Source organism: Narcine bancroftii, chromosome 2 (genome assembly GCF_036971445.1).
Source record: "Narcine bancroftii isolate sNarBan1 chromosome 2, sNarBan1.hap1, whole genome shotgun sequence".
Lineage (NCBI taxonomy): Eukaryota > Metazoa > Chordata > Chondrichthyes > Torpediniformes > Narcinidae > Narcine > Narcine bancroftii.
In genome coordinates, this window is record NC_091470.1 from 189,687,936 (window position 1) to 189,712,282 (window position 24,347).

At 43.3% G+C, this 24,347-nt stretch overlaps 1 protein-coding gene across 3 annotated transcripts in view; it reads right to left on the reverse strand.

The window, feature by feature from the left end:
• The window catches only part of LOC138754826 (IgGFc-binding protein-like), a 32,321-nt gene extending 8,590 nt beyond the window's left edge, over positions 1-23,731 (reverse strand). For 2 of the 3 annotated variants that reach the window (XM_069919708.1, XM_069919706.1), the window contains exons 1-3: positions 23,588-23,731; positions 19,033-20,262; positions 2,654-2,847 (exon numbers count right to left, since the gene is read on the reverse strand). In XM_069919708.1, the coding sequence (XP_069775809.1) occupies positions 2,654-2,847; positions 19,033-20,262; positions 23,588-23,654 (1,491 nt within the window). In that variant the 5' untranslated portion in view covers positions 23,655-23,731. The remainder of the gene's footprint in view (positions 1-2,653; positions 2,848-19,032; positions 20,263-23,587) is intronic. The other variant, XM_069919707.1, reaches the window with a different exon arrangement.
• Positions 23,732-24,347: the final 616 nt, after the last annotated feature.

Genomic DNA, 24,347 nt, shown 5'->3' on the forward strand with positions numbered 1-24,347 from the left:
AGATACAACAGCAACCTGAAGGGTAACCATTTTCCACAGAGGGTGGTGAGTGTATGGAATGGGCTGCCAGAGGTGGTGGTTCAGGGAGGTGCACAAGGAGAACATTTGGATGGTTATGTTGGATATGATAATTTTAGATGGAGGGAAATGGGCCAAATGCAGACAGGTGGGAACAGTGTGTGTGTGTGTGTGTGTGTGTGTGTGTGTGTGTGTGTGTGTGTGTGTGTGTGTGTGTGTGTGTGTGTGTGTGTGTGTGTGTGTGTGTGTGTGTGTGTGTGTGATCAGTGCAGGCGAGATGGGTCGAAGGTCCAATTTCCAATGCTCTAGCCCTCTGCCATACTTTTACCCACAACAGTACAGCACAACCACAGGCCCTTCACCCCACATGGTAGAGGTGTCAAGGACGAGGCCATAACTTCAGGATTGAAGGGCGCCCAATTAGAAAAGAGATGTCGGGTGAATTGTTTTAGCCAGAGACTGGTCGACATCTGGAATTTGCTACCGTGGGCAGCTGTGGATGCCAGGTCAATGGGTGAATTTAGGAGAGACTGGTAGGTATCTGAATAGTCAGGGTATCTTAATGCAGGGGAGTGGGGCTGAGTGGGAGAATGGATCAGCTCATAGAACATTACAGGCCCTTCAGCCCACAATGTCATACCAACCTATATAGGCCCGAATATAAACTAAACCCTCCCTAATGAATAACCATCTATTTTTCTTCCATCCACCTGTCTGTCCAAGAGTTTCTTAAATGCCCCTGTTGTTCCAGCCTCCACCACCATCCCTGGCAATACATTCCAGTCCCCCACAACTCTCTGTGTAATAAACCTTCTGCTGACTTCTTCCCTAAACTTTCCTCCCTTCAACAGATGTCCTCTGGGGTTTGCTTCTCCTGCCTTGGGAAACAGGTCCTGGCTTCCCACCTTATCATAATCTTGTGGACCTCTGTCAAGTCTTCTCTCATCCTTCTACACTCCAAAGTGAAAACTCCCAGCTCTGCTCACTCATTAGACATAGGGCAGCATACTCTCTTGCACAGTGAACATAGACGCTGAGGTCAACAACTGGATTGCCAAAGCTAGTGCCGCCTTTGGGAGACTCTGTGAGAACGTCTGGGAGCGGAGAGGACTCAGCCTAACCTCCAAGCTGAAGGTCTACTGTGCAGTGGTCCTTACCACCCTCCTTTATGCCAGCGAGACCTGGACTGTCTACAGCAGATACGCCAAACAGCTCAACTCGTTTCACCTGAGCTGTCTCCGCAGACTCCTCCACATCAGGAGGCAGGACAAAGTCCCCGACACGGAAATCCTGGAACGTGCTGGGCTCTGCAGCATCTACACCCTCCTGCTGAAAGCCCAAGCCAGGTGGGCTGGACATGTGGTCAGAATGCCAGATAGCCGATTGCCTAAGAAGCTGCTGTACGGAGAACTCAGTCGGGGAGTGGGGGGAAGAAGAAATGTTACAAAGACTGCCTCATAGCATCCCTCAAAGACCTGGGGCATTGACATCAACATGTGGGAGATGCTTGCTCTCGACCATCCAGCTTGGTGCAGCAAGATTACCGCAGGATCCCGTGCAGCTGAAGTCAGGCGTATCATTGAGGTGCAACAAAAGTGTGCTGTGCCCCAGCAGCATCCACTGCCACGACGGCACCCACCCACTTGTGTCCCACATGTGAGTGAGCCATCAGGGCCTAGATTGTCCTCACCAGTCATTTCCGGACCCACAGCCACCAATCTCCCGCTTGATTTTGAAGTCGACTGCACAGGACGAACAACACCACACAAACAACAGCACAACATTGTTTCCAATCCAGGCAACATCCTGGTCAATCTCCTCTGCACCCTCCCAATAACTTCCACATCCTTCCTGTAATGAGGTGATCAGAACTGAACACAATATTCAAAGTGTGGTCTCACCAGAGATTTGTAGAGCTGCAACATGACCTCATGCCTTCTGAATTCAATCCCCCAACTACTGAAGCCCAGCATCCCATAGGCCTTCTTAATGATCCTATCAACCTGTGCAGCGACCTGGAGAGATATCTGGATTTTCACCCCAAGGTCCCTTTGTTCTTCCATGCTGTAAAGTATCCTACCATTAATCAGAGGACATATGTACCAGATGAAGGAGGAAAGTTTAGGGGAGACACCAGGGGTAGGTTATTACACGAGACTTGGTGGAGGCTGGAACAATAGATGCACTTAAGACACTCTTAGGAACGTGGATGAAAAAAAATGAGAGGGTTATGAGGTAGGGTGGGGGGGGTTTAGTATTATTTTGTAGGTATTTACAGGTTGGCACAACATTGTGAGATGAGTGGTCTGTACTGTGATCTAATGTTCTAAGTACTCTGTTTGGCATTTCTGGCCGCTACCCTCCATCAAGTCTTGAAATGTTCAACCATTCTTTTTGTCCCACTGACGCTGCTTGTCCCCCACTGGGTTCCTCCAGTAGATCAGGTTTCGCTTTCACTGCAGGTTCCAGCATCTACCTTTCTCATGCACCTCCCCTCTGTCCGCATTGTCCAATTCCTGATCTGGTCTGATTTCCTTCCCACCACCCACCCCCCCAACCCGCTGGACCTTTCAGTCCAGAGTCAGTGGGTGTGGTGGAAGGGGGTGGGTGGGGGGGGAGTTCGAGATATACGTACAACAATCGTTGTCCCACAGCCATCAAACGGGGCTCGGATGAAGACCCAGTCCTCGTCTTTCGGTTCTGCATGGCAGGTTGGGTCGACGAGATGAACGTCGGACGTGGACAGAGCTGCCCTTGTGAGAGCCCAGGTTGGTAAGGTGAAGATCGCGGCTTGGGTCAGACAAGTCAAGGCACCCCAATCCCCCTCATCTGGAAACAAAGTCATCAGTTTATTTTTTAACAGCATGTTCCAGAGGGGAAGTCTAAGATTTGTAAAGTGCGGAAACGACCCCTTTACTCGGAGGAGGTAACCGTGGCAGGAGAGGAATCTTCCTAATCTCACAAAGAACTCTGGGATAAAGATGGACATCATGGTCGATTCTAGTTGTGAAGTGGCAGATCTATTTCTGTTGTGGACAAATAAAAATGCAAATCCCATTCCAGACATAATTTTTGTGGATGGCTGAACTATTGCCTCACAGTGCCGGTGACTCAAGTTCGATGCCGACCTTGGCTGCTGTCTGTGTGGTGTTCGCCCGTCCTCCAGCTCCCCACTCCTTTCCCTTTCTTCTCTTATCCAAGAGCCACCCCTCTATGATCTCTTACCAGTGCTCCTCCCCTTGCCCCCTCCCTCCCTCCTCTCCTTCCTCCCCCAACCACAGATGGCTCCAGTTTCCTACCATGTCTCCTGGCCAGGACGAGGGGGCTGGGGGATCTTTACTCTTTGGAGCAAATGATGAGGGAGGAATGGGAGATTATGAAGGGCTTAAATAGGGCAGACAGCAGCAAAACAGCAAATACAGCAGGACACCTGTATGAGGTGAGTGGAGGTGAGCTGAGGGGAGATGTCAGAGGTGTGTTTTTTATACAGAGAGTGGTGGGGGCCTGGAATGCATTTCCAGGGGTGGTGGTGGAGGCTGGTGTAACAGGGGCATTCAAAAGACTCTTAGACAGGTACACAGATGCAAGTTAAATAGAGGTGTGAGGTTGGAAGGATTAGGTTGTTGAGGGGTAGGTTTACAAAGATCAGCACAACATTGTGGGCTGAAGGGCCTGTACTGTATTGTAATGTTCTGTTTACAGAAGAGCGAGATCTAATCTCCTTATACAAACAATTCTCATCCAAGGAGAAAGTCAATATAAAAAAATAACAATTTACAGTACGGAAACAGGCCATATTGGCCCTTCTAGTCGGCACCAATTTACGTGAAACTCCACTAGTTCCACCTACCCACTCCCATGCCCATAACCCTTCAAACCCCTCACATCCCTGTACTCATCCAACCTCCTCTTAAATGACAGAATTGACCCTGCCGCAACTACCTCTTCCGGAAGGTCATTCCACTCAGCCACCACTCTCTGAGTGAAGAAGCTTCCTCTGAGATTACTCCTAAAGTTTTGCCCCCTAACCCTTAACTTATGACCCCTTGTTCCTATCTCCCCTACCCTCAGGGGAAAGAGCCTATTCACATCTACTTTATCTATTCCCTTCATAATTTTAAATACCTTTATCAAATCCCACCCCCCTCAACCTTCTACGCTCCAATAAATAAAGGCCCAGTCTACTCAATCTTTCTCCGTATTCAAGATACTGTAATTCAGGCAACATTTTTGTAAACCTTCTTTGCACCCTCTCTACCTTATTGATATCCTTCCTATAATTTGGAGACCAGAACTGCACACAATACTCCAAACTTGGCCTCACCAATGCCTTAAACAGTCTCAATATCACCTCCCAGCTTCTATATTCTATGCTATGATTTATAAAGGCCAGCATACCAAAAGCCTTCTTCACCACCCAATCTACATGGGAATCCACCTTCAAGGAACGCTGAACCATTATTCCAAGATCCCTATGTTCCTCTGCATTCCTCAATACCCTCCCCTTCACTGCATATGCCCCAGTTTGGTTATTCTTCCCAAAATGAAGCACCTCATACTTATCTACATTAAATTCCATCTGCCACCTTTCAGCCCACTTTTCCAAACAGTCCAAATCCTTCTATAGTCCATGTAAACCCTGTCAAAGGCACTCAAAGGGTCAATATAAGGGATAAATTCCTTGTGAGGATTTGGCGTTGAAGTGTTTATAATCCTCATTTAATAATTAAGAGTTTATTGTCATATACATAAGTACAATCTACACATGGTCTGGAATTCCTGCTTGCAAAATGAACGGACAAGCAAGAAGTACAAATGATATTTCTGCACGAGTGCAAAAAGGGTAATACATACAAAAGGAGAAATGTATCTCTATCAGAGAAATTTTCCTCCATCCAACACTATTGGCATAATGAAGAAGCACGTCAGCACCTAAAGGAGTTTGTGGAGGTTTGGCGTGACATCAAAAACTCTGGAAAATTGGAGGAGGAGTCACGTGATGGAGTAGTGGCCGGACGGTGAACTCCAGCCCTCTCCAGAAAAGTCAGAAAAAACAAAGCAAAACACAAAGGCACAGAAATAAAAATCAAAGTAAAGTGAATATAAAGGTGGAAAGAAGATGGTGACGAAAAAAGAAAAGTCGAAACCAACGGTAAGAAGAGAGGAAGAGAAGACAACGGAAGATGAAGGAAAAGGCCTTACCTGTTCGAAGAGGCCCGCAGTGGAGAGAGAAACCCGCTCCTTCAGGTCGGTAGAATATTGACTACAAAAATGGCTCGCTGAGCCGAGTAAAAGTGCGCAACTGCGCATGAAAAAAAACACACCGACGGGAGGGGTGACCAGCTGGGGAGTCGATCTCCACAGCCGGCAACGACAGCTGCAGAACACCTGCAGCAAGAGGAGAACATAGAAGACAACGAAAACAAGAAAGAAGAGAAGAAAAGGGCAACAAAGAAACAACAGATGGCCAACCCAGAGGAAGAAGAAGAGGAAGAGGAAGAGTACAGTGAAATAGAAGAAGAAGGGAAAGGCAAGATAAAGGATATACTTTCTCTTATTAAAGAATACATGGAGTCATTTAAAGAATGGCAAACACAGGAATTTAATGATTTAAGAAGAAGAATAAACAACACAGAAGAGAAAATGAATAAAATAGATATGACCTTAACAGAAATGGGAAAGAAAATGGACAAGATGGAAGAGCGGGAAGCAGCAGTAGAAATGGAGGTAGAGGACTTAAAAAAGAAATTAGAGGAATCTAATAAAAAAGTTATAGAGACACAAGAACTGTTAGCTCAGAAAATAGATATAATGGAAAATTATAACAGAAGAAATAACATAAAGATAGTGGGCCTTAAGGAAGATGAAGAAGACAAGAATATGAGAGAGTTTATAAAAGATTGGATCCCTAGGATCCTAGGATGTCCAGAACTACAGCAAGAAATGGAAATAGAAAGGGCACATAGAGCATTGGCCTTTAAACCACAACCACAACAAAAGCCAAGATCTGTTTTAGTAAAATTCCTAAGATATACTACAAGAGAAAAGGCACTGGAGAAAACAATGGAAAAAGTAAGAGAGGACAATAAGCCACTGGAGTACAAAGGGCAAAAAATCTTCATTTATCCAGATATAAGTTTTGAACTCCTGAAGAAGAGAAAGGAGTTCAATACAGCAAAGGCGATTTTATGAAAGAAAGGGTATAAATTTATACTGAAGCATCCTGCGGTATTGAAAATATTTATTCCAGGACAACAAAACAAACTATTCTCGGATCCAGAGGAAGCACGAAAATTTGCAGAACAATTACAAAATAGACTGAGAGATGAAGACGTGTAACGAGAGTACAAAAGACTGCAAACTAAAAAGACATAAGTTTTGAACTCCTGAAGAGGAGGAAGGAGTTCAAAACATCGTAAACGATCCTATGGAAAAAAAAACTATTCTCGGATCCAGAGGAAGCAAGGAAATTTGCAGAACAACTACAAAACAAACAGAGAGATGAAGACATGTAATAAGAGTAAAAATTACTACGATTTATATGTATGTGGGTAAAGAGGTAGATGTGTGTATATGTATAATGTGCAGACATGAATGTATCCGTATTTAGAAGAAAATATAGATAGTATAGACAAGAATTAATAAGGGAAGGAAAAGGAATAGAGGGAATAAGGAGGGAATTAAAAGAGTGACCTTTGTCACATATGAAAAGTGAAATCTTTTCTGAGGGGGCTGGGTGGGGGGGTGTTACGGTCACTGCAAAATCAGCTGACGCTTGCGAGTGAATTCGCAAATCCAAATGGAGAGGGGAGATGTGGTTGTCCGACAAGAGATAAAGGACAACTCAGGAGGGGAAGGGGGGATTGGGGCTAAAGAAGTTTTAAATAGGAGAATAAGGAAAATGTTTGATGTTTTAGGAATGTTGTCTTATAAAGGATTCAAAACAAGAAAACAGAAATGGATAAGAAGGAAAGGTAATGATGGAGAAACGGAAAGGGAAGATAAACAAAGTATAAAATGGCTACGTTGAATTATATGACTTTAAATATTAATGGAATACATAACCAAATTAAAAGGAAGAAACTGCTAAATTTATTGAAAGAAGAAAAACTTGATATAGCATTTGTGCAAGAAACACATTTAACTGAATTGGAGCATAAGAAATTAAAGAGAGATTGGGTAGGACACGTAACAGCAGCATCGTATAATTCAAAAGCTAGAGGAGTAGCTATATTAATTAGTAAAAATGTGCCATTTAAAATAGAAGAGGAAATAATAGATCCAGCAGGGAGATATGTAATGATAAAATGTCAGATATATTCGGAGTTTTGGAATCTTTGGCTTGGCTTCGCGGACGAAGATTTATGGAGGGGGGTAAAAAGTCCACGTCAGCTGCAGGCTCGTTTGTGGCTGACAAGTCCTATGCGGGACAGGCAGACACGATTGCAGCGGTTGCAAGGGAAAATTGGTTGGTTGGGGTTGGGTGTTGGGTTTTTCCTCCTTTGCCTTTTGTCAGTGAGGTGGGCTCTGCGGTCTTCTTCAAAGGAGGTTGCTGCCCGCCAAACTGTGAGGCGCCAAGATACACGGTTTGAGGCGTTATCAGCCCACTGGCGGTGGTCAATGTGGCAGACACCAAGAGATTTCTTTAGGCAGTCCTTGTACCTTTTCTTTGGTGCACCTCTGTCACGGTGGCCGGTGGAGAGCTCGCCATATAACATGATCTTGGGAAGGCGATGGTCCTCCATTCTGGAGACGTGACCCATCCAGCGCAGCTGGATCTTCAGCAGCGTGGACTCGATGCTGTCGACCTCTGCCATCTCGAGTACTTCGACGTTAGGGGTGTAAGCGCTCCAATGGATGTTGAGGATGGAGCGGAGACAACGCTGGTGGAAGCGTTCTAGGAGCCGTAGGTGGTGCCGGTAGAGGACCCATGATTCGGAGCCGAACAGGAGTGTGGGTATGACAACGGCTCTGTATACGCTTATCTTTGTGAGGTTTTTCAGTTGGTTGTTTTTCCAGACTCTTTTGTGTAGTCTTCCAAAGGCACTATTTGCCTTGGCGAGTCTGTTGTCTATCTCATTGTCGATCCTTGCATCTGATGAAATGGTGCAGCCGAGATAGGTAAACTGGTTGACCGTTTTGAGTTTTGTGTGCCCGATGGAGATGTGGGGGGGCTGGTAGTCATGGTGGGGAGCTGGCTGATGGAGGACCTCAGTTTTCTTCATGCTGACTTCCACGCCAAATATTTTGGCAGTTTCCGCAAAGCAGGACGTCAAGCGCTGAAGAGCTGGCTCTGAATGGGCAACTAAAGCGGCATCATCTGCAAAGAGTAGTTCTCGGACAAGTTTCTCTTGTGTCTTGGTGTGAGCTTGCAGGCGCCTCAGATTGAAGAGACTGCCATCCGTGCGGTACCGGATGTAAACAGCATCTTCATTGTTGGGGTCTTTCATGGCTTGGTTCAGCATCATGCTGAAGAAGATTGAAAAGAGGGTTGGTGCGAGAACACAGCCCTGCTTCACGCCATTGTTAATGGAGAAGGGTTCAGAGAGCTCATTGCTGTATCTGACCTGACCTTGTTGGTTTTCGTGCAGTTGGATAATCATGTTGAGGAACTTTGGGGGACATCCGATGCGCTCTAGTATTTGCCAAAGCCCTTTGTAGATTTTTGGAATCTACTCAATGTATATTCACCTAATGAAGAAGATCAAAAGTTTATGCAAGATATCTTTTTGAAGATAGCAGATACGCAAGGGAACATATTAATAGGAGGGGATTTCTACCTGAATTTGGATTCAAATATGGACAAAACTGGGGAAAAAAATTAACAGAAAGAACAAAGTAACCAAATTTATAATTAAATCGATGGAAGAAATGCAACTTTTGGATATATGGAGGAAACAACACCCAAAGGAAAAGGAATATTCATATTACTCGGCTAGACATAAAACATACTCAAGAATAGATCTATTTTTGTTATCAGCTAGTATGCAAGATAGAGTAAGAAAAACAGAATATAAAGCTAGAATACTATCGGACCATTCACCCTTAATATTGACAGTAAAGCTAGAGGACATCCCTCCAAGAATGTATAGATGGAGATTAAACCCCATGTTACTTAAAGGGCAGGATTTTAGAGAATTTATTGAAAAACAAATAAAAATGTATTTTGAAATAAATACGGAATCAGTGGAAGATAAGTTTATACTATGGGATGCAATGAAAGCGTTCATTAGAGGGCAAATAATAAGTTATGTAACCAAGATGAAGAAGGACTATAATCAGGAAACAGAGCAGTTGGAAAGGGAAATAGTAAATATAGAAAAAAAATTAACAATGAAGGAAGATACAACTAAAAGAAGAGAATTGGCGGATAAAAAAATAAAATATGAAACACTACAAACATATAAGGTGGAGAAGAATATAATGAAGACAAAACAGAAATATTATGAACTGGGTGAAAAAATGCACAAAATCCTAGCATGGCAGCTTAAGACAGAACAAACTAAGAAAATGGTATTGGCATCATTGAAAAAAGACAAACAAATTACATATAATCCAAAAGAAATTAAGGAAAACTTTAGAGAATTCTATGAACAATTATACCGAACTGAAAACGAAGGGAAAGAAGGGAAAATAGATGAATTTCTGACTAAAATTGAACTACCAAAACTACAAATAGAGGAACAAAATAAATTAACAGAGCCATTTGGAATAGTAGAAATACAAGAGATAATAAAAAATTTACCAAATAATAAGACACCAGGAGAGGATGGATTCCCAATAGAATTCTACAAAACATTTAAAGACTTATTAATTCCGCCCCTCCTGGAAGTAATCAACCAGATTGATAAAACGCAAAGCTTACCAGATTCATGTAAAACAGCAATAATTACAGTAACACTAAAGCAAGGGAAAGATCCACTCACACCAGCGTCATATAGACCAATATCTTTACTTAACACAGATTATAAGATAATAGCTAAATTATTAGCAAACAGATTAGCAGAGTATGTACCGAAAATGGTAAATCTAGACCAAACTGGATTTATCAAAAAAAGACGCACAACAGACAATATTTGTAAATTTATTAACTTAATTCATGCAGTAGAAGGGAATAAAGCACCAACAGTAGCAGTTGCTTTAGACGCAGAGAAGGCCTTTGACAGAGTAGAATGGAATTATTTGTTCAAAGTATTGCAAAAATTCAGTTTACCGGAGAAGTATATTAATTGGATTAAAGCATTATATAAGGGACCATTAGCGAAAGTGACAGTAAATGGACGTATCAAAACAATTTAACTTAAGCAGGTCAACACGTCAGGGATGCCCACTATCAACTTTATTGTTTGCAGAATTGATAAGAACAGATAATAATATAAAAGGAATAAAAATAAAAGACAAGGAATATAAAATCAGTTTATTTGCGGATGATGTTATAGTGTACTTAACAGAACCAGAACTATCAATAAAAGAATTATATAAGAAATTGAAGGAATATGGAGAAGTGTCGGGTTACAAGATAAACGTAAATAAATGTGAAGTAATGCCTATGAATAATGCGGATTTCTCAAAATTTAAGAAGGAATCACCATTTAGATGGCAAATGCAAGCAATAAGATACCTAGGTGTACAAATAAACAAAAATCTCGGCCAACTATGTAAACTCAATTATTATCCACTAATGAAAAAAATTACAGGACGATTTAGAGCATTGGAAAGATTTACCACTAACACTAATAGGAAGGATAAACTGTATTAAAATGAACATTTTTCCAAGGATATTATACTTATTTCAGGCATTGCCAATACAACTGACAGAGAAATTCTTCAAGGCGTTAAAGAAAATAATAAGGAAATTTTTATGGAGAGGGGGGAAACCGAGGATAGCACTAGATAAATTAACAGAATGGTATAAACAAGGAGGCTTACAACTGCCAAACTTTAAAAATTATTATAGAGCCGCACAATTAAGATACCTATCAGATTTTTATCAAACAAGGGAAAAGCCAGATTGGACGAGATTAGAATTAGATAAAATAGGGGAAAAGATACCTGAACACATATTATATAAATGGGATGAAAAATTGGTACAACATAGAAGTTCTCCAGTATTACATCATCTCCTCAATATTTGGAAGAAGATTCATGTAGAAAGAAATAAAACAAATTATCAATTACCAAAACTAATATTGACGCAAAACAAGTTACTCCCTTTTACAATAGATAACCTTTCCTTTAGAGAATGGGGAAAAAAAGGGATTAAAAGAATAGAAAATTGTTTTTCAGGAAATAGATTCTTATCCTTTGAACAAATGAAAGATAAGTACAATATAACTGGAGATACAGCACTGGCATATTACCAATTGAGATCCTACTTGAAGGATAAATTAGGAAGCAGTTTGAGTTTGCCAGAGGGAAGTAACCTTGAATATGTGATTACAGATACAATGTTAATCAAAAGATTTATAACAAATATGTATATTAAACTGCAAGAAAAGGAGAATGAGGAAACAAATGGTAAAACTAAACAAAAATGGGAACAAGATTTAAATATAAAGATAAAAAAGGAAACATGGGAGAAGTTATGCTCCGGAACGATGAGAAATACAATAAATACGAGGTTACGTATGATACAATATAACTGGATACACAGGCTATACATTACACATCAAAAGTTAAATAAATGGGACCCAACAGTATCTGATAGATGTTTTCGATGTAAAAAAGAAATGGGAACAACAATTCATGCAATCTGGACATTTGAGAAAGTAGAAAAATTATGGGAAGATCTAAATCAGATATTAAATAAAATAACAGAAAACAATATACCAAAGAATCCAGAGATCTTCCTCCTAAGTAACATAAAAAATAAAGAATTTGGAATTGATTTGGAGGATGCACAAAAAAGATTTGTTAAGATAGCTCTAGCCGTAGCAAAAAAAATGTATTATGTCAACCTGGAAATTGGAAGATAATTTGAAAATACAACAATGGTATATAGAAATGAATAAATGTATTCCATTAGAAAAAATAACATATAGTTTAAGAAATAATATTGAAATATTCGAACAAATATGGGAGCCTTACATTAAATATAATAGCGAAAACCTACCGGGGACAATCATTACCTAAGTTAATGGAAGGAAAAGGAAATGAAAAGAATGGACTCAGTAGAAATTCTGGTGTATTTTTATTGAATGACAACATTGTCTGACTGGTTTAATGTATCCTAGATTGTATACCTTAAATGGACAAGAGGGGGGAGGTAGGGAGGGTGGGATGGGAGGAGGGAGGGGGGGGAGAAAATGGCACTGTATATGTGTGAAAAGGAAAAAGTGTGTACCATGGTTAATGTGATTTATGGTGTGAAAAATAAAAAATTTAAAAAAAAAACTCTGGAAAATTTCTACAGAGGTGTAGTGGGAAGTGTGCATCACGGTCTGGTATGGGGACACTAATACCCCTGAGTGTAAAGCCCTGAAAAAGGTAGTGGGCATAGCCTAGAGTGTCATAGACAAAACCCTCCCCATTGTCAAGAACATCTACAGGGAACTCTGCCTTCGGAGAGCAGCAGCGATCGACAAGGACCCACACCTCCCAGCCACATGTTCCATTCTCACTGCTGCCGGCAGGGAAAAGGTCTAGGTATAAGACTTCCCCCACCAGGTTCAAGAACAGCTACTACCCCTCCACCATCAAACCCCTCCACCATCAAACCCCTCAATGACAAACTCAATCAGGGACTCATTTAAGGACTCAAACTTTGGACATTATTTATTACTGGCATTTTACTGTTTTGCAGTTTGTTCCTTTTTTTAAATTTGTTTCAATGTGTACATTCAGTCATTTTTTTTCTTCACTGCCAGTAAGTAGTAATTGTGTCTCGTCCGCAGGAAAAAGAATCTCAGGGTTGTATTCAATTTCAAGTATGTACTCTGACAATAAATTTATAAATTTTAAATTTAGATATACAACACGATTACAGGCCCTTTTGGCCCATGACCCCATGCTGCCCAATTACACACAATTGACCTACTACCACAGCACGTTTTGAAGTGAGGGAAGAAACCGGAGCCCCCGGGAAAAACCCACACAGTCACGGAGAGAACGTACAAACTCCTTACAGACAGCACAGGATTTGAACCCCAGTTTCAATTGCTGGTGCTGTAATGGTGTTGCGCTAACCGCTACACTAAAATATTCACAGTTGCTTTCGATGTATGAATGTTACAGTAGTGCAGATGGATATTTGGTGGTCATGGAGAAGCCTTTTGGTTAGGATGGTAGGGGGAGGTTCAAGAGCCTGATAGCTGCTGGGGCAAAAATAACTGGTCTTTAGGCTTGAACTCCTTCTGCCTGAGAGAAGCTGTAGTGTCGCAGGTGGACAGGGTTGTAAAGAGAGCTTTTGGAATCTTAGCCTTTTTAAATCAAAGTATTGAGTACAGGAGTTGGGATGTTACATTGAAGTTGTTTAAGAGATTGGTGAGGCCACATTTGGAGCATTTTGTGCAGTTCCGGTCGCTTAACTATGGTAAGGTATCAATAAAATTGAGAGAGTGCAGTGAAACTTTACCAGGATGTTGCCAGGTCTTCAGGAGTTGAGTTACAGATAAAGATTAAACAGGTTAGGACTTTATTTCTTGGAGCAAAGAAGAATGAGGGGAGATTTGATCAAGGTTTACAAGATTATGAGAGGTAGAAACAGAGGGGATGCTGCGGCAGAGTATATAGATATGTTTTTGGGAGATAAATTGGGAAAGTTTGTTAGAGTAGGTCACATACAAACACTTTAAAACAGATCTTATTTGAAATACTGGAGCTCTGCCCCATGCTAGACATACTGGGGCCTCAAAGCTTTCACAAGAGCTTTGAAGAGTGCTCAAGTGACTTCACTAATGTATTGTTGTTTACCAAAGGAAACAGTTGAAATATCTTGTTGGAGCCGCCAAGTTTCTGGAAGAGAACTTGCTGTTCTAAGAGGGTCATGTGGTTTTGCAAGCAGAGAGAGTCAAACGGGTTTTCTCTCAGAGAGATAGAGATCACTTGTACAGTGTTACAGCCAGCAGACAGCAGCTGGCACTGGAACAGAACAAGCTGGCAAGTTTGTAGAATGCCCCATTTTGGGAGACAACCTGGTTGAAGCCCTTGTGGTTAATGCAAGAGGAGAGGACTGGCTGTCTAATGTTTCACTTAGATTAAGGAAAACAAAAAAGAACTCTGTGGTGACCTGAAAGAAAGAGGTTATCATCTGGAGAACCCTGAAGGGGGCAAGACATTGAAGTGGCTGATTAAAAAGGAATCAGTTGTGGATGTCCTGGGTCAAGAAAACTCTCTCTGAAAACCAACAAGAATCTTCCTGAGCGGTAACCATTTACTTACAAGTACCAAAGCCTGGTGAACTTTATAAATGTTAAATTCTGTGCACAGTATATGAGAAGTGAGATTGGACTGTGAACCAATGAACTTTTCTGAACTTACACACACATTACATACACGTACGCTTAGAATTAGAAGGGAGTTAAGTTAGGTTATGCAAGTCAATAGAGATAAGTTAAAGTTTGATTCTATTTTCATGTTTAAAGATAATTAAAAGCAACTTTTGTTTAAGTAACCATTTGTCGGTGAATATCTATTGTTGCTGGGTTTTGGGGTCCTCTGGGCTCATAACAATGCGAGTAGACTTTTTTCACTTAGATTGGGGGAGATAAATATGAGAGGTCATAGTTTTAAGCTGAAGGGGGAAAGGTTTAGGGGGAACATTAGGGAGAAGTTCTTCACTCAGAGAGTGGTGGGAGTGTGGAATGGGCTGCCATCCCATGTGGTGAATGCGGACTCGATCTTAGGCTTTAAGAATAGATGGGATAGATACCTGGAAGTGAGAGGTCTGGAGGGTCAATGGTGCAGGTCAATGGGACTAGCGGAATAATGGTTGGCACAGATGAGAAGGGCCGAAAGGTCTGTTTCTGTGCAGTTCTACAGTTCTATATTGTGACCAGGGCAATGGGAGTCCTTTATGATATTAGCTGCCTTTGTGAAAATGATATAACACTCTTAAAAAAACACAGGGTCAAGGAGTTCACAGGGAAGCCTGCAGATCCCATGAATGAAGTGCAATAGAACAAAGTGCTGACGAAACCCAGCGTCTGTTGGAAGGAAAGGGGGATGAACATTTCAGGGCTGAGCCCCTCATCGAGGTATGAGCAGAAAGCAGGCAGGCACCTGAATGATGAGGGGGGCAGAGGAGAGGAGGGAGGAAAGGGCAAGGGGAGGAGCACAGGCCAACAGGTAAGATAGAGGGTGGGAACGTAGAAGAGAAAAAAAATGCTGAGAAGTGATGGGGAGAAGGAGGAAGCCCTCCGAATGGAGAGGGAAAGGGGGTGGGGAGCTGGGATAGGGAAAAAGAGAGAGAGATTTGGGGGAGGGGTTTAATGGTAACTGAAAATGATGTTCATGTCATTGGGTCGGATAGAACATTAGTTCCCTTCCTGAGACGTTGAGTTTCTCTTGCATTTTTCTGTTCTGCATGGGGTTAACGCGTTTTCTAACCTGTCTCGTGCGACAGATTCGCCTAAGACTTCATATAAATTTACATGCTGCTACTGTGCACTAACACCTGAAGTTAATTTAGAACTTAGGCCCTTCAGCCCTTCTAGTCTCTGCCAAACTATTATTCTGCCTAGTCCCACTGACCTACACCTGAAACAGATCCCTCCAAGCACCTCCCAGCTATGTACCTGTCCAAACATTTCTTAAATGTTAAATTTGACCCCATATTCACCACTCCCACACTCCCACCACTCTCTGGCTGAAGAAATCCCTCCGCATCACACTGTTCTAAGCAGACGGCCTTCAATCCCGAAGTTGTGCCCTCTTGTCCTCGACTCTCCCACTGTGGGGGAAAATCTACTATGTCCTACATCTTATGGTCTCCAGTTCCCTTCCCACCTCAAATAAAATCCATAGGTAAATTGGACGTAAGAGCAGCATGGATTTCATGGGGGGGGGGGGAGGGTAAGGGCCTTCTACCGCGCTGTCTTGTTAAATTTGCTGAATGCAATCCGCTGAAGGAACATCATTGGGGTGAGCCGCATCTCTGGGAGAAAAGGAGCAGCTGACCTTGGGACCCTGATTGAAGAGATCTCACCAGAAACCGGTTGAGTCAGGACACAGAAATGCTGGAGGAGCTGGGCTGGTCTTGCAGCATCCATCAGAGATAAAGATCTATTGCCGACGTTTTAGGCCTGAGCCCTTCCTCAAATGTAAGGGAATTAAAGGGTGGGGAAGGAAAGAGGGAAGAACAGGAGAGCGAGGATCTCCCAGCATTGGCATCACTGAGGAGGTGTGGACCGCACCGGGTGACACCATCAGAGGGGGTTACACCAAAATCACCACCTATAAAATTTTTGTGCAGTGTTTCAGCAGAAATTTATTACATTTTATAAAACTATCCCTGTCATTTGTTATAATAACAAAAATATTTTTCATCAGTCGAGCTTACATGTTTCAATACACCTATGAGGCTAATACTCGACATTCATTTACTTTTTGAACCATCTAATGGGCTCCAGTCAGAGCCGTCATTATTCCCCAATGACAGCGATGCTTTGAACCAGCAAGCGCTGTTGTTATAGTTGCTGCTTTTGTCATATTTTCTGGTGTTTTAGCTACAATCTTGTGGGAATTAGTATTTGTGAACCGATATCAGTAACCTTTTTGAGATTGAAGTTGTAATTAAAGGAAAAGAAGGAGAAAAATCAAACAAGGTTCCGCTCAGTTACTAATAATATTGTAAGTTTGAATTAGGTTTTCTTACCGAATTTTCACTTTAACCCCATGAAATGATGTAAATACGTTTCAGCCGTATGTATGATATTGTAATTTAAAGGTGTAATTCTAATTTTGCTTGTTGTTTATCTTACTACTGTCGCCCTTACATTCAGTGATCCACGGGAATTACGATTTACGAGTAACATTTTAGTACAAAATCATTACTAAAGATTCTGTATGATCTGGGACAGGAGGAGGTCCATGGGTGGGGGGGTGGCCAGGAGGGGTGACACCATAAGTTACCTCACTGGGTGACACCAACCCTCATGATGCCACTATCTATCCTTTTCAATTCCCCATCCCATTCCCTTGCCGACATGTCTGTCCATGGTCTCATGCACAGTCAGACTGAGACCTCCTGTAAACCAAGTCAAGTTTATCATCATCTGATTGTACAAGTACAACCTGACAAAGCAGCATTCTCTGGTCCTCAGTGCAAAACACATAGACACACAACCAGACATCACACACGTACAGACGAACAATACAAACGCAGGACAAGTATTCATCTGTACAAATAAATAAATAAATATTCTTTCCTCAATATGAGAGTCACGGAGGGTCAGAGAAAACTGTTCCTTTGGTCATTCAGTGTACTCACTGCCCGTGGGAAGAAGCTGCTCTTCAGCCTGATGGTGCTGGCTCTGATCCTCCTATACCTCTTCCCTGACGGGAGCAACTGGAACACACTGTGTGTGGGGTAGAAGGGGTCCTCAATGAATTTACACAACCTCTTCAGACAATGATCCCGGTATATCACGTTGATAATGGTGTTGGGGGGGAGGAGGCCATTCTTATGGTCCTATGATTTGACCTCTGATCCATTTCTCTGCAGCAACCACACAGCATGGTGATGCAGCCGGTTGGGACGCTCTCAATAAAGGCTCCTGTAGAAGGTTGAAGCCTCAATAAAGGCTCCTGTAGAAGCCTTGCCCGCTTCAGTCTTCTCAGTTTAATTGGAGGAACAACACTTCATCTTCTGACTGGGCACCCTCCATCCTGATGGCATTGATATCAATTTCTCTGGTTTAACCCCTCCCCCTCCACCCCCATCTTCTTTCCCACTGTCTCCTTTCCTCCCCTCTCTTTTTCTCTTTCCCCTTTTCCCACTGTCTTCTTTCACAGAGCCAAAATCAATTCTCACCCCTCCTCTTATCACATCCAATTAACACCTTTTGTCTGTGGGCCTGGACTCCACCTTCTCCCATTCTTCCCCCTTTCTCTTCCCCCAGCCTTTAATCTAGATGCCTGTCTTTTCTCATTCACACGTTGAGGAAGGGCTCAGGCCCGAAACGTCGGTGATATATCTTTACCTCCTCTGGACGCTGCCAGACTGGCTGAGTTCCTCCAGCATCTCAGTGTTTTGACTACAATCCCAGGGTCTGCAGACCTTCACTTACGTCGGGAAATTGAGGCAGCTCTGCCTGTTGAGCTTGAAGCTGGACTATATTTCCTAAACAATATGCATTTATTTATTTGAATGTATATTTGCTGTGCAGGTGTATTGTTTCTCTGTTCATGTGTTGTGTCTGGTTGTGTGTCTGCATGTTTTGCACCGAGGACCGGAGAACACTGTTTCGTCGGGTTGTACTTATACAATCAGATGACAATAAACTTGACTTGAACTGAATTCCTCCTGCAGTGTCTGATGGGAATGGGGATTCGGGTCCCGATGGGGAAGAATGGCAAGGACCAGGCAACACTACAGCACAGAAACAGGCCCCTTCAGCCCTTCTAGTCTGTGCCAAACCAATTTTTTTATGCCCAGTCTCACTACCCTGCACCCAGTCCATTGCCCTCCGTATCCCTCCCATCCATGTACCCATCCAAATTCTTAAATGTTAAATCTGAGCTCGCGTTCGCAACTTCAGCCGGCACCTCATTCCACACTCCCTCCACTCTCTGTGTGAAGATGTTCCTTCTCATGTTCCCCCAAAACTTTTTCCCCTCTGGTTTGTAACCCACCTACCCTCAGTGGAAAAAGCTTATCGACATTTACTCTGTCTATTTTAAATATCTTGATCAAATCTCCCCTCATTCTTCTACGCTCCAGGGAATAAAGTCCTAACCTGTTTAACCTTTCCCTGTAACTCAGATGCTGAACTATTTGGGATTTCCGAATGGGAGAGCACATTATTGGAATGCCATGCCCTGCTAAATTTATATGAAGAATGCAGTGAACCTCACTGGTGAAAAACTGTTTGTTACCCATGGGGTATCCGTATGATTCAGCCCGTCCAATCCCATAGATGTAGATCGCAAAATGCGTTGAGGGATGATGAACCACATGTCGGCTGCCCGTCTCTCCCAGGTAGATCCTGGTTGCAGTGTAGTGAGAGAAGGTAGAATTTTCTGAGCGGTAGTCAGACAAGGGTCTCCCGTCCAAAATAATGCCAGATGGGCTGGTCCCGGGTGAGACAAGCAGGATGTAATTGTGCATGTTCTCAATTGTCACGAAGACGTAATGGCTGCTGAAGTACGCACGAGGGATCACGTTCACCAGGAAGGGGTCAAAGGAGGAAACCATCGGCATGCTGCCTCCAGTGCTCAGGTAAGTCACCATGATGGGTTGGGTTGAGTTGACGTAGGTCCCACCAGACACATTGAAATTCATATGCGAGCCTTCTCCCAGGAGGCGGGACCAACTCCCTTTGCTGGTGCGGATGCTCACGGCGGTCCCGTTGTAGGCCGACACGATGGTGATGAGGTCCTCCTTCACCTTCATCATCAAAGGGAAGACAATGAACCTATCCGACCACATGTCCACGGGATAAAGCTGTTCGGCAATATGGTCGCAGTTGCTGGGAGGCACCGTGATGCACTGGTCCCCGCTGAAGACCGCCACGGGGCCCGTGGACTTGACCTTTGTCCCAGTCAAGTCTTGATTGCTTTGGAACTGTATGGCTTGGTTGGGCTCCATTCTGAAGGAGAACTCTTCCTTGTCAAAGTACTGAGTCCCGTTGAATATCAGTGAGCCAGCAACTCGTAGTGTGACCACCACGCGCTCATTGCCATTGGCGATAGCAAATTGTTTAATGTTGTAGGGGCTGTCCACTGTGTAAGTGACCACATAATATTTGGTGCCCAAGATATGAAAGGGAAGACTGAGGAATGAATCATAGGTCTTAGATCTCCCATTTAATATAATGAGAGAAATGTTTTCATTTGAGACGACTCTTATCGCTTTTTTTGAGATCTCATTTCCTGACAACATAAAAGAGGAATCGAGGGTCAAGACGGCAGTGCTGTTGGCGTTGACAAACACCGACCGAGAAAACTCTGGCATGGAAACAGAGACACTCACAGTGGCTGGCCTCTGGTAAGAAATGATGTGGAGGCTGAGAGCAGCAGAGGTGTCGTAGTTCTGCAGGAAGACCGTGATGAATTTTACTCCTGAGCTCAGCGAGCCAGAGGAAGCTGGGGGAATAACATTGGAGGGGCTGTTAGAAAATCAGCGGCACAAAGGCGAATACAACCACACAAAAAAAAGTAAAATCACAAAACTTCGATTTCAATCTTATCCGGGAAGTATATAATTTTAGACCTAATCAGAAAGGATTTATGAACTACTTTTAAGATCTGGCAATAGTTCTTTCTCTAACAAGAAGAAAGTTTCCAGAAGATACATGGGACTCCATTTTGAAAAGTGTCCACTCTGTGCTTGACGTTCCTTATTACAATTTAAAGGGCCCTCTACTCCAAGGTTCAATGAGCTCAGTTTTACCCCATTGTATCTTCAACATGCGATGTGGACAACTCAGGAAAGCCCTTTATATCATCTGTTCTGGCGACGCCCCCTCCCTTTGCGGTAGTAGACATAGTCCGTAGTTTATTTATATAGTGCATTAAACCCATGTTGATCCATACCGCTGAACATACAAGTAGGAATAAATAGGTTATGATCTAAATGACGAATGGCAGCCATTAGGCACCGGCGCGGTCATCTTTTTACAGAGACTGTCCCATTGAGAACACATTTTGGTGAAGGGCTCATGCCCGAAATGTTGGTGGTGCATCTTCACCTTTGCTGAAAAAAGGACACTGTTTGACTTGCTGAACATCTCCAGCATCTCATGTTTTTACCACTTAGAGCATTAACAATTTAAACCCTAACCCATTCGCCCGATCGCAGCCACGAATGACTTCCCAACTTCAAACGAACAGCAGTGCTCCAAACACCGGACTTCAAGGAGTGGTGAACATAAATGAGCCCGGTCCGTTTGGATATTACAGCAAGTCCAGCCGCAGCCATCTTGGGACCGGTTTTACCAGTGTTGACAGGACTTGGACGTTACCGTCTGCCAGCTTCAAAGGGGAAACCACCAATCCAGTCACTGATACTCGAGGTGGCAGAGCAACGGTCCCCTACTGGAAAGAGGTAACTTTAATTCTTGAGCTAAATTTCCCTCCGAGCCCTTTCATTGCTCTTTTTTTGGAACGAGGGGCACCAACGAACTTAATTTTGACTCCACCTCAATCCCATGTGGTTGGCCTTTGCTTCATTGATTGCTGGAGGCTCATTCCCTGCTCAACTACCAAAACAAGTAAAAAAAATCTCTTTGGGGTTCTTTTGTTAATTATTTTCAAAATTTATAGATCAGTCACTTTTGCTCTTTATTAAACATCTTTTCTTATTTTCATTTTTTGAACTATTAGTATTGAAATTAATAGTTGACACCCAGCTTTGATTGTAATCGTTGGGGTTAGACTCTACATTGGTATAGGTTTTTTTTTTTCTTTTCCTTTTTCACCAACAGATTTATCATCTGAATACATCACATGCAACCCTGAAGCCCCTTTCACATTTGCATCCCACTAACTTGGCCATTCAGCGTCCCGGGATAGGAATGGGGGGGGGGAGGTTTGGCTTTTCACACTTGACCATTCCTAACTGGGACACTGAATGCTTTCACACTTGCAAGGAGTCATCCCCGGGGTTAGGACTGTTCCTCCTCCGACTGATGCAATTACCACACTTGCCTGGTTGCAACGCTGGTGTCTGCAGACGCCGGGGATTGTACTAGGGGTGGAGGCCGTCGATTCCCGGCCTGAGGTGGTGTCAACTGACGCCAGCATTGAGCTGATTTTCCTTTCGCACTTGGCACTTTAAAGGCCAATCTGCGTTTGATTCCTGGGATCACTGGCAAGTGTGAAAGGGGCTTGAGATTCCTTTTACCTGTGGGCATGGCAGAATTACCACTAATTGGTAGTGCAAAGAAATAAACTGTACACTGCGTAAACATGTAAACAAACAACAAACTGTAAACAGATTATGAATGTAAACAAACTGACTGCAATACAGGGAGGACAAAAAGAAAATCAATAAAGTGCACAAGTCAAATTCCTTAAATGAGTCCCTGATTGAGTTTGTTGTTGAGGGGTCTGATGGTGGAGGGGGAGCAGTTGTTCCTGAACCTGGTGGGTGTGAGTCTTGTGGCCCCGACACCTCTTTCCTGATGGCAGCAGTGAGAACAGAGCGTGTGGCTGGGTGGTGAGGGACTTTGACAATCGCTGCTGCTCTCCGACAGCAGCGTTCCCTGTAGATGTTCTTGACAGTGGGGAGGGTTTTGCCCATGATGCCCTGGGCTGTATCCACTACCTTTTGCAGGTCTTTCTGCTTGGGGGTTTTGGTGCCTCTGTACCAGGCCGTGATGCAGCCGGTCAGCACACTTTCCACCTCTGTGAAAATTTGCCAGGGTTTCTATGTTGAACCGAACCTCCGCAAACTCCTGAGGAAGTAGAGGTGCTGACGTGCTTTCTTCATGTATTTGATATCATTATTTTCTCAAAATAAAAATAAAAAGATTGAAAAAGAAAACACAGTACTAGAGAAACTCAGCAGGTCAAACACTAGGCTCTTTCAAACTGCCATGTAAAATGGGGTTCACAGGGCAATTTGCCCAGTTAGCGCTCCAGTTAAGTGGCAGTTTGAAAGGGTCCAATGCTGTCACCCAACCAGGTCCCTGACCTACCTCAGGCGTAGTCAGGGAACCCAGTTAAACTTACCTCGGTCTCGCCCAGAGCCAATTTGGAAAGGAAAATGCCTTATTCCGGTGTCTCCAGCACTTGCGTGCGTGCGTTACCACGGCAGCCAGCACCTGATCATCCGGCGGTACTTCCGGTGAGTGCGTGATGCGTCATTGTGGGTGCCGGGATCCCCCTGCGATTTACCCCAGTAATCGCACCCGGGGCCCAAGAGGGCTGTCCAGGTGCTACAGTTTAAAAGGGGCTAGTGTCCTTTATATAGGTGAGCATACAGATGGGGAGCAGTGGAAGAGAATCCCACAGAACTCCCTTAGAACAAAGGAGAACTTCATCAGGGTAGGCCCCACTTCAGGATTGAAGGGCGTTCGCTTAGGACAGAGATGCAGAGGAATTTCTTCAGCCAGGGGGTGGTGGAATTTGTTGCCACAGGCAGTTGTGGAGGCCAGGTCTTTGGGTGTATTTAAGGCAGAGATTGATAGGTTCTTGATTAGCCAGGACACCAAAGGTTATGGGGAAAATGTTGGGCAATGGGGCTAAGTGGGGAAAATGGATCAACTCATGGCAGGGTAGACTCAATGGGCTGAATAGTCTATATCTGCTCCTCTGTCTTCAGGTCTTAGATCAGGGCTTTGTGACGGTAGACGCACGATTAACGCAGATGAATGCAGTGGCAAAATGGACAAGTGAGGGAAACGGACTCAGATCGATTGCGGTTATTAACACGCAACAGAGAGAGAAGCTGAGGTCCTCGTCTCACCATAGCAGCCGATCACTGAAGACAACAGGAGGAAGTACAAATACTCTGTGGCGCCACGACCAGCCATTTCCACCGCTGCCTTGAGTCTTCTGAACTCCAATTAAATGTTCAGGTGCACACAAAGACACACAAAGAGGTGGATTTGTTCCTAGTGTGTTGGAAGGGGGAAAAAAAAACAATTAACACGTGGTTGTACTTAGTTATTTCAGCTGAGAGACAATTGAATAAGATTCCAACACAAGATAGAGTAAACCCTCCAGTATACGGTGCTGATGGGGATTGATAGATGCCAGATAAGTGAATTTTCCAGTTGTTTGAGATTGCATGGTTCGTGGATTGGCAAACTAACCACTGATTTTAACTTTTGTATTTTTTGACTGATTCATTTTCCACATTTTTTGGTTTTTACTGGTCGATTGAGGCTGCCGGTTGCTTGAATTCTGGATCACGGGGATTTTACTGTCAGAGCAAAGAGTTTAGGACCGAGGTGTAAAGAACATTCTTGCCACGGGCAGCAGTGAATCTTTGGAATTATTTACCCCAGAGGGGTTGTGGAGGATCGGTTATGGAGTTCACGCCAAACAGAGGTTTATGCTTGTTAGAAGGGAATCAAGGGGTAGAAAGGGAAATGGAGCTACCAGAATGATTGGTATTGATGGGGCGAATGGTGGAATCTAGATCTAAATTCTTATATTCCTATCTGCAGATGACCTATGATGGTTTGGACATAATTCCATTGCGTGGTACTCATCTAGATACC